This window comes from Choloepus didactylus, chromosome 2 (assembly GCF_015220235.1).
Source record: "Choloepus didactylus isolate mChoDid1 chromosome 2, mChoDid1.pri, whole genome shotgun sequence".
In the NCBI taxonomy this organism is placed as follows: Eukaryota; Metazoa; Chordata; class Mammalia; order Pilosa; family Megalonychidae; genus Choloepus; species Choloepus didactylus.
In genome coordinates this window covers 97906125-97920898 of record NC_051308.1, presented here as the reverse complement: position 1 = coordinate 97920898, position 14774 = coordinate 97906125, and the positions used below count along the sequence as shown (strand labels likewise).

At 47.2% G+C, this 14774-nt stretch overlaps 1 protein-coding gene across 4 annotated transcripts in view; it reads left to right on the top strand.

Moving 5' to 3' along the window:
* Positions 1–1827: 1827 nt before the first annotated feature.
* POGK (pogo transposable element derived with KRAB domain) overlaps positions 1828–14774 on the top strand; it is a 21749-nt gene continuing 8802 nt past the window's right edge. Inside the window, exons 1-5 of one of the 4 annotated variants that reach the window (XM_037825444.1) lie at positions 1828–1954; positions 3422–3555; positions 9370–9496; positions 10222–10320; positions 11656–13140. In XM_037825444.1, the coding sequence (XP_037681372.1) occupies positions 3424–3555; positions 9370–9496; positions 10222–10320; positions 11656–13127 (1830 nt within the window). In that variant the 5' untranslated portion in view covers positions 1828–1954; positions 3422–3423 and the 3' untranslated portion in view covers positions 13128–13140. Of the gene's footprint in view, positions 1955–2036; positions 2149–2361; positions 3032–3421; positions 3556–9369; positions 9497–10221; positions 10321–11655; positions 13141–14774 lie in introns of those variants that run through there. The other 3 variants (XM_037825445.1, XM_037825443.1, XM_037825442.1) reach the window with 3 other exon arrangements.

Sequence of the window (14774 nt, the reverse complement as noted above, 5' to 3'; positions counted from 1 at the left end):
ATATCTCAACAAAACTGCATTAAAAAAACAACAATAAAAACAAAAACCCTAAACTCCTTAGACTGGGAAAGACAGATTTTTAGGCCCATCGGCCATATGTGATCTCCTTGCTTTGCATTGCAAGAAACCCTTTCTCCCTTTGAAATCCCAATGTCATACATAGACTAGCTGTTTTGCTCACAGGGCAGAGAACTCTGTGTTTCACTGGTATCACTAATGATGTCCCCAGTACCCTTTCCCCTTACTGACACCCTCTTCACTTTTCCATTTGAACCTGCCATTTATTCAGAAAAGTTAAAATGAGAACTAAAGCCTCACACCTGCTCCAAACATACTAACTTTACACAAAAAAAGAACTGTTCACTAAAAACAAATAAAAAATTCTAACACTTCCTCTCTTCTAACATTTGAATAATCTCCATCCATCTATTACACTTTCTCTGGTTTGGGTTGTCAGCCCTAATTACACCTCAAAGATGTGTTTGTCACACCATATTTTATGTATTAGGAGTGCAGCCACAGTGGCCTCTCCAAGTTAGAGGAAATAAAATTCACATCTAAATAAATAGGAATGCCTCCTGTTCACTGACTACAAAAAGTTGCAGGAGATCTTTCCCAGCAGTACTCAGGTCTCAGGTACAGCCTGAAAATTCCCAAAAAAAAATCCAAACCAAGAAAACTGTTTCTGAAGTGAGAAAGGCTTCAGGGCTTCTCCAGTCACTTCTGCTGTATTGTCCACAATACAAGTAAACAACTCCCTTGAACATCTTGAAGATAAAACATCCTTTTATACACTTACTTCGTCCATGGGATTACATTCGGAATGATAAATAAAATCTAGTAGGCTAAACATGGAGATGCCCATGCTAAGACCCACGTTAACAAAAATCAAAAACCTAAACTAGTTTTATTTCCTGTAAATGCTCAGCTTGCCCAGAAAACCAAATTTAAATACACCTCATTAGTTATCATCAGCTAACTTCCTCACTCCTAAGGAACCCCATGCTCCCCACTATACAAGAGGTCTCCCTAAATAAAATGGAAACTTAATGTCAGCCAATCCGAACATTTCTTCACTTGCTTCTGCATTCGCCCTATATGAGCTTCTCCTTTCCACCCCCTCCCTGGAGCTCTCGTCTACTTTCTGATGCAACCTGATTCATGATTCACTCTATAAAGTGGTGAGATCCTAAGCTGCATGAAAAGTTTTTCTTTTATCAAGCTTTAACAGGAACCACAAAAATCTTTAAGTTCCTTCTCTATGTATATAACCAACGAAGTTCTATCTGCCAGAGTATGAACATTGTGCCAAAATGATTCTGTACCCTTCCTCATTCCCCTACCCTCTGTCACCCCCGTACCTCAACCCCCTCACTGTTTGTCTTGTCTTCCTAACATTCCTTGAAGCACGGCGCGAATGCCTCGATCGGTCATCCACACAAACGCAAACCAACGGTGAACGCTAACAGGCACATGGAAGTGCAAGCCCACGTTAAACTCAGCTAAAGAAATAAATCCGGGTTTCTCCTGCCTCATCCACGCAGAAGTCAAACCGTGCATCCGAAGCGGACTACACTGGAGCCCGCGGCAGAAGGCACGGCTGTCGAAGTCTGCGCCGCATTCTCAGAAGCCGGTGAGGGGACGCCTCGCAGCCTGGGAAGAGGGCGCCGCGCGGACCGGCCGGAAGCCATGCCGGGAGGAGGCTCCGGGAGCTCGCGGGGGGCCGACCTCGGCGCCGCAGAGGCCTGCTGACATCAGCCGCGCTCCTCCCCTCGCCTCCCAACACCCTCAGCTCCAGGCCGGACCCTCCCTCCTCCCACCACGTGTCCTCCCTCGCTCCCTCCCGAGGGGCCGTGCGCACGGGAAGCTGGAGAGGCGGAAAGGATGGCGTTCTGACAGCCGGGCCGGAGTCTTCGGAGCCCCCACCCGGCGGCCCCGGCGGCTCGTCCGGGCGGTGAGTGCGCGCGGGCGGCGCGCGGCGCGGGGGGACGGGGGCGGGGCGGGGGCGGCGTGGCCCCTCCCCTGGGCGCTGGGCGGCTCGGCCGCGGTGGGGGCGGGGGCGCCAAGGCTGCAGCTGCAGCCGCCGCCGCCGCCTTTGTTGCGGGCCCGCGGGTGGAGGGAGGCAGCGCCGGCTTTCGCGGCCCGCAGGTGCGCGGGGGACTGGGAGGGGGCCTGGCGGGGAGGCGGGCCGGGCCGGGCGGGGGAGGCTGGAGCGCTCCGGCGCGGGGTCGCGGAGAAAGGGAAATGGGGCAAGATGGCTGGAGAAATCCAGACGCTCCTGGGGGCGCGGCGGCGGGCGGGGCACCGGGGAGCGAACTGGTGGGCGGGTGGCTGCCCTCGCTGCGGGCACCTCTTAACAGGCACCTTGGCCTCGGCGCGTTACCCTCTGCCATCTCCTGCCCGGAAGCCGGCGGAGGAGATCGCGGCCAAGTTCGAGCCACAGCTCCAGGGTGTCTGAACCCTGCCCCGCCCGCTCCAGACCCATGCCTGCAGCGTTCGTTCGTTTCTTGGAAATATGGAAGAAGCGGACCGAACTCCCGAGGGATGTTTTCTTTGGACGCCCCCCCCCCCCCCGAGAATGCGGCCCACAAGATACACACTCACTCCTCACCTAGAAATTACCCCGCGCCCCTAGAGGGCCGGAGCGTAGCCCTTTGTATTACCCTGCAAGCCCCGAGAAGAGAGAATTTGCGGCCCAGAGGCAAGGTGTCCTTTCGCGGTCGTGATGGGTCCTGGGTCTGGCCATCGGCAGATACCTGCACTCTCTTGTGCATCCAGGCATACACCTGACTCTATGCCACTGACCCCCAGGCTTGGAAAGGCTCTTAAGGCAGAATGACTTTATTTTCTGAACTGGTTCATGGACAGAACATTTTAATTTGGAACGGTCCTGGAAAATCCAGGTGATGGATATTCTGGGCTAACCACCCTCCCCGTGCTTCACTCGCCTATGGTAACAACCCAGTCCAATCTGGATTCAAATACCTTCATTGACAGGAAATGAACACTTCTCTCCTGCAGCAGACTTCAGGTTTGGGCATTATTGGCTGTGAGAAAGTTCTGCCTTTTCATGCACTGTTTTATCACTTCTAGGCATGTTTACCCATGGGCCTCAGTTCTGCTCTTTAGGTCTGTACAGAACCAGTCTGGTCTCTCTTTCACAGATAGCTTTGTAAATATTTGAAGGCAGCTAGATATACTATCTGCCCACTGCCCCTCTTATCATACTCAAATATGTACCTGAACTTCCTGGTGTTGTCCCTAAAGCCCTTCTTCTTCTGGCCACTATTCCCTTTCTACCATCCAGGCTGAAGTATATGTGGGGCTAAAGGGCTTTGTGTGCAGCTGAGCCTCTCCCCATCACATGCTTTGAAGAGCTCATACTGACACCCAGATTTTCTGAACTGAATCTTCCTTGCAGAGATGGAGTCCACAACCTTCCCTCTCACTTTGACCCTGAAGGAAGAGGAAGAGGAAGAAGAAATTCAGAGCCGGGAACTGGAGGATGCGCACACGGATATGCAAAAAGTGCGAATCTGCTCAGAGGGAGGATGGGTAAGTAAGAAAGTGTGGGGTCCACTCACAGAGGTGAGGAGCCAGCCTGGGAGCCAGCCTTGTTTGAGGTCTCCTCCTCAGGATTTCATGGGGAGCAAAAATAGCCCAGCCTGGTGTATTTGCATTTCTGAGAAAACAGTCCCAGGGCTTTAAAAGGCAGCACAAAGAATGCAGAGAGCTAGTTATGAGAATGGTCCCTCCAGACATGTAGCTCTTAATCTTTCAGTTAGAAGTCCAGGAGGCTGAGACCTTGTTTCTCTGGTTCATTTCTGTATGTCCTGCGCAACACCAGGCATTGTAGGCACCAGATGATCGTTTGCTGACTACTGTGTGTAGGGAACTGTTTTAGATAAGACTTGGGGCATTGAACTGCCATGTGGAGAGCTTCATGAGGCTGGGCCAGTTGATTCTGTGTGAGCACCTCCTATTAATAATTCACATGGGGGAGCTGCATTTCCAACTGCGTCTGGATTGAGGGCTTGGGAGGCTAGGCAGCAGGAATACAGGGATTTAGCAGACCCAAAGAAAAGAGTATAACAGAATGCAATAGATATTTATAGTTACAGTTGAAGTCATTCATAGTAGTTACTGGACTTCATTGCAGTTGGGCTTGAATGATAAGCATTTTAAATAAGCAACAAATTGACATTTCTTTTCTCTGCTTAGTTTTCCATTGTGTATGAATAGTATCAGTATAGCCAATATCCTTTATTTCTAAAGAGAAGTCCATATTCATGGAACGAAATCATCCGGGCCCCCTCCCAGATGAGGGAACTAGGATGCAGAAGGGGTATCTGTTTTACCCCGAGGGTATACCCCTGTGGCATTTGTTATAAAAAGTAAAGCCTCCTGAGCTATACCCTTAAAAGTAGTGCATTTTACCTCAGTTAAAAAACAGCACAGGGCTCAGCAGCACAGAGACTGCTCTGCCTTTGTCTCTTCAGTGTTCTTTGTTCACACTGTCGTCCTCCCCAGTTCTGACCCCCTCAGCCAAAGAGGCCTTGGAGGGAAGGAGTCAGTCCCATGTCATCTGGAGCAAGACCTCAAAGCAGTAGAAACCCAACACTTTGAAGCTAAGTGGCCAAGCAACTTAGTATATCTGGATGGAGTAGAGATCCTTGGAAAACTTGTTCAGTCAAGTGGACATCTGAGTGTGTTGCAGCAGTAAGAAAAGAGCAAGGTCAAGACCAAGGACCATGGTTGGACTGGGCAAGAAGCAACCAGAGTTGCTGCAGGACTGGCTGCTTGGTGGGGCCAGGGATTTAGCATTTCTGGCCCCTGGGCACAGGCCATAACTGCTGTTACCATCCAAGCCACAGCTACTGAGGCTGCCGAGCACGGTGCTAGGTGTTACCAAGTCAAGAACCCCACCCTTGTGGAGTTCCTAGCCTCTCGCAGAAGACAGGGAAGTAGACAGATAATTAATAGCAGACTGTGCAAAGTGCAGTGGTGGAGGTTGGCTCGGGAAGGGATGGCAGCTTAGAGGAGGGAGGTCTCACTCAGGCTGGAGAGCTGGCAAGGACTCCTGGAGAAGGCGAGCGTGGACCTCTTCTAGAGCAATGTTCTCAACCAAGGGCAATTTTGCCCCCCAGGGGGACATTTGGCAATATCTGGAGGCATTTTTTGGTTGTCAGGACTTGGGAGGAGGACGGGAATCCTACTGGCATCCACTGGTAGAGGCCAGGGATGCTGCTGAACATCCTGCAATGCACGGGACAGTCCTTCCGGCAAAGAATGTCAGCAGTGCTGAGGTTGAGAAAATAATTGAGTCAATTTTTAAAATATGTATTTTGATTGTAGAGAATTCTTTTAAAGAGAACAATAAAAGCCTGTCAAACTTAAGAACCATACTATTTATTAGAATAAAATGCCACAGAATTGGAGTAGAAATACAATTTCAAGTATAAAAAGGAAAACTGTACTTCAAACTGAGTATAAACTAAGGCTTCAAACTGAGTCTCAGTCATAAAGAATTACCCAAGGGAAGGGAGGGTGTTTTCATTCCAGGCAGAGAGGACAGCACAAGCAAAAGCACTGGAGAATGAAACTTATGTACAGAATTAGGAGCAGCTCACGTAGCTAGAACCTGAACTGCACGCAGCAGGTAGAAGGAGATAAGGTGGGACAAGTAGGCCGGGCTGTGAGCCAGGGCCATCAGGAGGACATGGTGTGCTGTGCTGAGGGGTGGGAGCATGCTCCTTAATAGTTCTGAGGGATAAACCCACAGCTCATCTTTCTAAGGGAAGCCTGAAGTTCTCCACAGCCACCATGCTAAGGTCTAAGTGGCCTGGTGAGAGAGCACAGTCTTTAGAGCCATTCTAGCTTTGTGACTTTGGGCAAGTTACTAAACCACTCTGTTTCCTTATTCATAGAAATGGGGTAATAATCCCCATATGCCTAGGTTATTTAAAGGATTCAGTGAGATAATATATTGAAATGTGCATGAGGGAGGGCCCTCCACGATGCCTGCAAGGTAGCAGGTACTCCATCGGTGCACAGTTTCTCCCTGAGATCCGTGCCATCCTCGCTGAGTGGTTGTGAAGCTTTGGTGAAGCTGTGTGACATGTAAGCACTCTTTGCAGGTTACTCTTCAAGATAAGCATTGGAATGCCAACTTCCTGGGCAGAGCGAGGCAGTGCATACAAACTAAAGGAAGAACACCTGGCGGAGAGTCTTTGATCTTCTCAGGAAAGGGGAGGAGGGCGGGGATTGAGGCACCTACCTGCAAGGCCAAGAAAGAGTGTCTGGGGATTGAACACAAGCTGATCCTGTTTACCTTCTGCTGTGCTCAGCCAAATAAAAGGCTTCTGTGGAGCAGGGCCTGGCTGAAGGCTTGGTCAGTTCACACAGAGAGTTGCTGTGAGGACAATTTCTAAGCTGCTGCATTGTGTGCCTCTGAAGCATAATGAGGGCTTGTTTGAAGATCTTCTGTGGCTCAGTCATGAATATGAGGAAATGACTCCTGCACCAGCTTCCAGCCTTCTCAGAATTTCAGGGCTCCTGTTAGGTGTTTTACCAGCCAGGATGTGTTACCTTGCAAAGTACTGATGACCCCTCAGAAATGACGGGCATATCCAGACCTGCATCCAGTTTTATCAGAAAAGGGAGAGGGACTATAATAGGTGTGGCCTAGATCTGGAACTTTCTAGGGAGAGTCAGGGCCAAAGGGAGAATTGTTTAAAAGCCTGGGAATTGGGAAAGGAGGTGGGGTAGAAAATTCCAGGGCTGACTGGCTTTCCAGGTTGATGAAGTCTGCGGAAAGCTAGAGACCAAACCACCCTTTCTTTCCTAGCATTTACATTTAAGGATTCTTGTCCATTCTTACTCCAAAGAGTAGGCCTGGTTTTGTGACTAGTAACCTTTAATGATTATTTGAAACTGTTCCAAATCCAGAGATATTTGCTTAGGTGGTATATTCAGAAACTTACTCTAAAGTGACTACTTTCTACAGGAAGTGTCCTAGCTAGGTATAAGGAAACAAAACTAAGTAAGTGTAAGTTCTTCCTCTACAAGCTTATTTTCTAGTTGAGGAAGCAGACAAGTAAACAAAAAGAATAAAGTGGTGTGATAAGTGTCACCGGAGTGTTCAGCCCAGCTTGTCTGAGGATGTGGAGGTGGGCACACAGCCCAGGATGAGGCGTGCTTCCTAGGGGAAAAGGACGCTGAGCTGAGACTTGGAGGACAGGTGGGTGTTAGGCAGGCAAAGAGCCTCCGAGTCCGAGGGAGAAGTATAAAGAGACCCGGAGGCATCAGAGCCTCGTTTGTTCAGGAAATGCAAGCAGTTGAGTGTAGCTGGAGCATGGGGCTGGGGGAGAATTGAGGGTCGGTCACCCAGGGACGCCACTTTGCTCTCAGGATAAGGACAGGAGCCTTCGAGTCAGACAGCGTAGGTCCAGTCTCAGTCCTGCTATTTATTGGCTGTGTGACACAGGACTAGAAACTTAGTCTTTCTGAGCCCATTTCCTCCTTGATCAAATGGGTGTATCCCTATTCCTCCACAGGGTTGTTGAAAGAAATAAAGCCCAAGTAAGTGCTCCTTAAGTGTAAGATTTTATGGGAATGAGGAGGAAGGGGGAGTGTGTGGAATTTGGGGAAGGAAGAAAGGCCCCTTTATCTAATTAATTGATAGCCTGACACCTGAAGAGGTGCTGCAGGCTGTGTAGACTTAGGATCATTTTCAAACCTCAGGATAACCATAATCCTAGATTCTGTTTGGGGAACTAACTTTGAAAGTGGAAATACAAAGTAACCAGCCTGGAATGAGCTGCCCAATGATTGCTTACCACTAAATGTGATGAACTTTGGAGTAGTATTTGTACTGATCGACAGAAGAAAACACAAATCTGCACACAAAGGTTTATAGCACCTTTATTCAAAATGGCCAGAAGTCGGAAGATGTCCTTCAGTAGGTGAACAGAAAAACAAACCATGGTACATCCATACGATGGACAAACCATTGTAAGTAAAAAAGAAATGAGCTATCAAGCTACATAAGAAATGGAGGGACCTTAAATGCATATTGCTTAAGTGAAAGAAGCCGGTCTGGTTCCAAGTATATGACATTCTGGAAAATGTAAAACTGTAGAGACAGTGTAAAGATCCGGTGTTGCCAGGGATGGGGAGCAGGTGGGGGTGAGGGATGAATAGGTGGAACACAGTGCATTTTTAGGGCAGTGGAACTACTCTGTATAATACTGTAATGGTGAACAAACGATACTACGCATTTGTCAAAAGCCATAGAACTTGACAACACAAGGAGGGAACCCTAATGTGAACTGTGGACTTTGGTTAATAGTAACTGTCTGCTGGAAGATGTTAATAATAGAAGCTCAGAGGGAGAGAGGGAGAATATGGGAACACAGTACTTTCTACACAATTTTTCTGTAAACTTAAAACTGCTCTAAAAAATAAAGTCTCTTAAAAAAGAAAAGAGTTTAATAAACAGGAGGGAGTTGGTGTGAGGGGCTCAGCTGCCTGGAGCTACTGAGGAACCTCCTTCCATTGGGGGTGAGAAATGGGGAAGGGGTGCAGAAAGTGAGGGAAAGGGGACTCAAGCGGTCTTCTCTGCAAGAAAGAGAACATCCTTAGGGCTCCTGCCAGTCAGGTATAGGCATCAAAGCAAACTAGTTTGGTTTGGTATCATTCCATCAATTTAAGCTCTAATTAACCCTTCTCTCCTTGTGCTCTTATTGATTGGAAAGACTAAGTAGAGCCCCTTTTCTCACTAGTTCCTCCCTGGGTGGCTCTGGATTCCAGTTCAAATACTAGGGTTAGTGCCCCCTGGAAATGGAGACTAGTGCCTTGGAAAACCACAGAGATCCCATGAAGACCAGTAATCCTATTCAAATTTACAAACCAAAGCCAATCTCTTGAACTGGGGGTCTTTGAATGGGGGTGTGGGCAGGGTTGGGGTGAGTGTGTTAGTGGGGGAACTTCCACAGGGCATTGCATCAAGTGTGGTTTATTTTCATTTCTGGAGTCAGGTGAGGCTGTGGACTCTCTTGGTTTGAGGATAAGATGCCCAGTGCCCCTCTGCCCTATTGGCCAGTCTGTGGTCGGGAGGTTTCTTCCCAAGATGCTGCTTTCCTTACCTGTGAACTGAGGGGGTGGCAGCCTGCTGTGGTAGAGTCTGTGCTCTTGTCCTCGCTTTGCCTCTGGTTAATGTGGGAGTGTGTGCAGACCACCTGGTCGAGGCCCCTTACTTACCTGTGAGATGAAGAGGGTGCCAGGTTGTCTCTAAGGTCCTGCCAGTTCTGTGAGTTTGTGTCTACATGTGCCTGCTAGTCGTTGAGAAAGGCCTGTTCACTGTTCCAGGTACCGGCCCTATTTGATGAGGTGGCCATATATTTTTCCGATGAGGAGTGGGAAGTTTTGACGGAGCACCAAAAGGCCCTCTACCGGGAAGTCATGAGGATGAATTATGAGACTGTCCTGTCCCTGGGTAAAGCTTTGTTTTCCTTTGTCTCCTGGAAGCTCTGAGCCCAGAGAATTGCTTTTGTGTCTCTGTTCTCTGGTATTTCCAAACATTCTTCTCTCCTGAATTTGGAGTCCATTCCCTCAATGCCTGTTCATGTTGGATCTCCTATTTTTGATTTAGGCAGGATATAAATATTGCATCCTCTGTACTCAGCAACTTTTGCCACTGCTCAGAACCACATTCACATTAAAAAAAAAAAAAAAGTAACCTACGAAATGTCACATAGATCCTTGTCTGTGGTTCACGAGCCTCCTTAGGAGGCTTCAGTGTTATGTCAGCCTCAGGAACTTGAGGTCATACCCCCAAAGAATCCTTACTCTCTTCCCAACGTTGGTATCATCCATCCTATCAGATTGTGTACATTTAGAAGGATTCCCAGTTTGCACATACAGATACCAAAGTGTTCATTAGATCAACTGCTACCTCCACTTCCCTGCTAAATGCAGTTCTTTCTTCTTCTTGTTAGTACCGCCCTCATTAGCAGAGATCTTTAAATTCCCCTGGACGTACCTATTTTTTCTCTTCAGTATCCCTGGCCCTTTTCCCCGTCTTTCACAAATCCCCATATTGAGAGGATGTGGTAGTCACGGGTATGGGAGGAGTTCCTTAAGTATCATAAAGGGCTTATTTTGGCGGTGCTCCAGGACAGTAACACACAGTCTTTACCTGTTTTATTTCCTGAAAACCAGAATTCCCATTCCCCAAGCCAGACGTGATCACTCGGCTGGAAGGGGAGGAAGAGTCTCAGAATTGTGACGAGTGGCAGCTCCAGGGGGGAGCCTTCACAGGTAATGCGATTGAACCAGTTCTGCATCCACCCAAGTGGAAGCATCAAGAAGCTGGATTTCAAGTTTCCACGACCATTCTCTGGGGCCTTTAAGAGGGAGGCAGGTGGAAAGGCAGAAAGATTATGGACTTTGGAGTTTTAGAATCTCCTTTCTTCCAGTGCTAACCCTGTTAGCTTAGGTAGCTTCTTTCCCTGCTCTGAGCCTTTATCTTCGTCTGTAAACTGTGGGTAATAAGACTTGATGTGCTACCTTGTTTGCAGAAGAAGTAAAGCATTGGGTCTAGCACACATTATGGGTGAACGTGCCTACCCGAGGAGTGTGCCACACACCTCTGCAAAATAAGGAATAGGATGATGAAGCACACTTTCAGCCTTTCCGTCACACTCAGTATACATTTGAACAAACATGTGTGAGACACACATAGTCCTTTATCAAGAAAAATTGTTAGTAGGGTAGTAGTTGGATAAATACAGCATAGCTTCTATGCAGACAGAATGATTTCATTTGCCTTCCCTCTGTAGGAAAATTTTAAGTGCCATATTTCACTGATTTTAAGGCATATATCCCCCCACCATTTTAACATCTCTGAAATTGAGAATGCCTCTTAAAATTGATGACATGTGCGGCCTTGTTTGTGGAAGAAGTAAAGCAGTGGGTCTAGCACACATTATGGGTGAACGTGCCTACCCGAGGAGTGTGCACATTTAATCAGTGGCATTTTTCTTTGGTACATAATGGTGTTTCTTACAATTGATGCCATCTTTGTTTTGATGGAATACGGTACATTCCCCAAATCATATTTAATTTCTGTGACCACCTTCCAAACATTAATATACCCTGAAATCTAGTTCTAACACTGGTATACAAGACCAGTTTTCTACTTTATAAGCATAATTTTGCTAAGTACCGTTTTTGCTGTAGGGAATTTTCTTGGTTCAGGCGATATGATTCAATAACCCTTGATGCAGCTAAATCTCTGTAATATTATATGGTATTGTGGGTTTATATTTGCCTTCTCAGTGACATAAAAATTATTTTCATCTAAACGTGGCCCCCAAATTATTATTTGGGCCAAGCCTGGTGCCTGTGTTCAATTCCCAGCTTTTCCACTTTTATCTTCCTTTCAAAGAAAGAATAAGGATACACACAGTTAAATGTGGTAATACATATAAATTGGCACATGGTTAAAGACTTAGAAAGTGTTATGTTATTAAAGTTATTACTTTTGATGAACCAGGATTAAGGTATTCTTGGACTTGAGTCCAAAAATCAGAATAAACCACAAGTCATTTTGCTTACTGGCATTATGTTTGTCCTTCCCTCTCTGCCTCCCAGAAAACGAAGAGTCTGATGTGAAGCCTCCAGATTGGGCAGGCCCAATGAACGCCACCTCCCAGTTTTCTCAGCCTCAGCATCTTGACAGCTTTGGCCTCCGCCTGCCTCGGGACATCACAGAGCTGCCCGAGTGGAGTGAGGGGTACCCCTTCTACATGGCCATGGGCTTCCCAGGCTATGATCTCTCGGCTGACGATATTGCTGCAAAATTTCAGTTCAGCCGGGGCATGCGCCGCAGCTATGATGCTGGGTTCAAGTTAATGGTGGTGGAATATGCCGAGAGCACCAACAACTGTCAGGCTGCCAAGCAGTTCGGAGTATTGGAAAAAAATGTCCGAGACTGGCGCAAAGTGAAGCCACAGCTCCAGAATGCCCACGCCATGCGGCGGGCATTCCGTGGCCCAAAGAATGGGAGGTTTGCTCTGGTGGACCAGCGTGTGGCCGAATATGTCAGGTACATGCAGGCCAAAGGGGACCCTATCACCAGAGAGGCAATGCAGATGAAAGCTCTCGAGATTGCCCAGGAAATGAACATTCCAGAGAAAGGATTCAAAGCAAGCTTGGGTTGGTGTCGAAGAATGATGAGGAGGTATGACTTGTCTTTGAGGCATAAAGTGCCCATGCCCCAGCACCTGCCTGAAGACCTGACCGAGAAACTTGTCACTTACCAGCGGAGTGTCCTGGCTCTGCGAAGGGCACATGACTATGAGGTGGCTCAGATGGGAAATGCAGATGAGACTCCAATTTGTTTAGAGGTGCCGTCACGGGTGACTGTTGACAACCAGGGGGAAAAGCCTGTCTTGGTTAAGACACCAGGCAGGGAAAAACTAAAAATCACAGCAATGCTTGGTGTCTTGGCTGACGGGAAGAAATTACCTCCATATATCATTTTGAGGGGAACATACATCCCCCCTGGGAAGTTCCCCAGTGGGATGGAAATCCGCTGCCACCGATATGGATGGATGACTGAGGACTTAATGCAGGACTGGTTGGAAGTGGTGTGGCGACGGAGGACTGGTGCGGTGCCCAAGCAGCGAGGGATGCTGATCTTAAATGGCTTCCGGGGCCACGCCACTGACTCTGTGAAGAGCTCCATGGAAAGCATGAACACTGACATGGTTATCATCCCAGGGGGCCTGACCTCACAGCTCCAGGTGTTGGATGTGGTGGTGTACAAACCACTGAATGACAGTGTGCGGGCCCAGTACTCCAACTGGCTTCTGGCTGGGAACCTGGCACTGAGCCCAACGGGAAATGCCAAGAAGCCACCCCTTGGCCTCTTTCTGGAATGGGTCATGGTCGCGTGGAATAGCATCTCAAGTGAATCCATTGTCCAAGGGTTCAGGAAGTGCCACATCTCCAGCAACCTGGAAGATGAAGACGATGTCCTGTGGGAAATCGAGAGTGAGTTGCCAGGAGGAGGGGAACCCCCAAAAGAAAGTGACACTGAAAGCTTGACTGAGAGCAACTGAAGGAAAAGTTCAGGTAACCAATGAGAATAAATACTCAGTGCCTTCACTCACTGATACATTGGGGTCTACAAAGAGTTTCTCTCTTTCAGTTATTTTTCTTCCTTTTCAAGTTCTCTTACAGCCTGTGGTACAGCAGTGTAGGTAACAGACCGTCAACGTTTTCTCCTTCAAGTGAAACTTTCATTGCTTGATTTACTTTGTATGCAATTTGGACATAGGAGCATGTGTATAATAAGTAAAATGAACACAGAGTCACCAGAAAATTTAGTCTGAGAGCTTATGTTGAAATAAAATATTTGGGCCTGAAGGTGCATAGTCTGACATTACTCATTTAGCAGAAAGTTTTATCTGAAAAGCTTTTTTCTGACCCTTATAAATTGTGCTGACCCTTATAACTTGGCCATTCTGTGTACCTGATACCTTTGGAACAGTTGTACTTGCTCTCACTGGCCTGGTGGGGTTGCAGCATGGCGAGAGCACTGAGTGTGCCTCCAGTGAGGTGTCTTCCAGGCCTCAGGTTCTCAGTCTAGGGTGCACCCTACAGTATACCTACCAGGAAAATCAAAGCAATAGCTGCTGCTTGCTTTTCCCCAGGCATTCAAAAGTGATTTAAAACATCATCTTATTTTCACAATGATTTCCACATAGAGTGGGCAGTTAAAATAATTTCTTACAGTCAGCAGATGTCTGAAGAGAGACAGACATTTTTGCACCAAAAAATTGAATCTTTGTACCCAAAAAAGAAAATGGGGTGCATATCTAGGACTGCAGTAAATAGTTTGAGGGCCGAGGACAACAGGCGTGGGATTTCCAGAGTTGAGTATAGAAGAGAAGCAGCTTTAAAAAGAAATGGGGATTGAGGGGCAACCAAGACAACACAATTGAAATAAGCCCACCCCACTCCACCATGAAAGAGGAAAATGACCACATACTGCAGGGAAAACGTGCTTGAAGAGCAACTCATTTTGCTGTCTTATTTTCATTTCTTTAGCTGTCAATTAATTAATTCCTCCAAACAGAGTTTGATGTGAAGGAAGTGAGCATTCCTTCTTTTTATAGAGCACCTGAAACCATCTTGATATTTTTTTCTTCTCCACCACTTAAAGCTGTTAAGTACATCTGTGTGTTGAAGAGTGATTTGTATCCCCTTCCCTGCCCAATCAAATTTTATTCATATCACTGAACCCCAGTGTAATTTCTGAGATCCCTCGAATTACAAGAGCAAGAAGTTCTTGCCACTGCATTCAAAATCACCAAAATTGCTTTATTATTTTTTTTTAATCTCCCCCATTCTTTAACCTTTTGAATTTATCCTCCCTTTCTGTTGGCTATTACACTGCTTCCATTGGCTATCAAACTGAATTGCAGTGAGCTTTCATCCTCTCACTTTACTTTTACTAGATGATGTTTTTGTGTTTTAATTTTCTAAGCTATTTGCTACCCAGGGGTTCTGGTCAAAAACGGATGGGAGAAGAGAGGGAAGGGTGTGGACTCAAAGCTAAGTGGCAGCTATGAACGTGGCATGAACAGCATTTATGTGTGCTCTCATTCACGAGCATTAACTCTTCCTGACTGCCATGGTTCCTTACAGCTGCCCTTTTTGGAGCTCAGGAAGTGACAGAAGGAGCTAGGAGTTTGTGGTGAGCA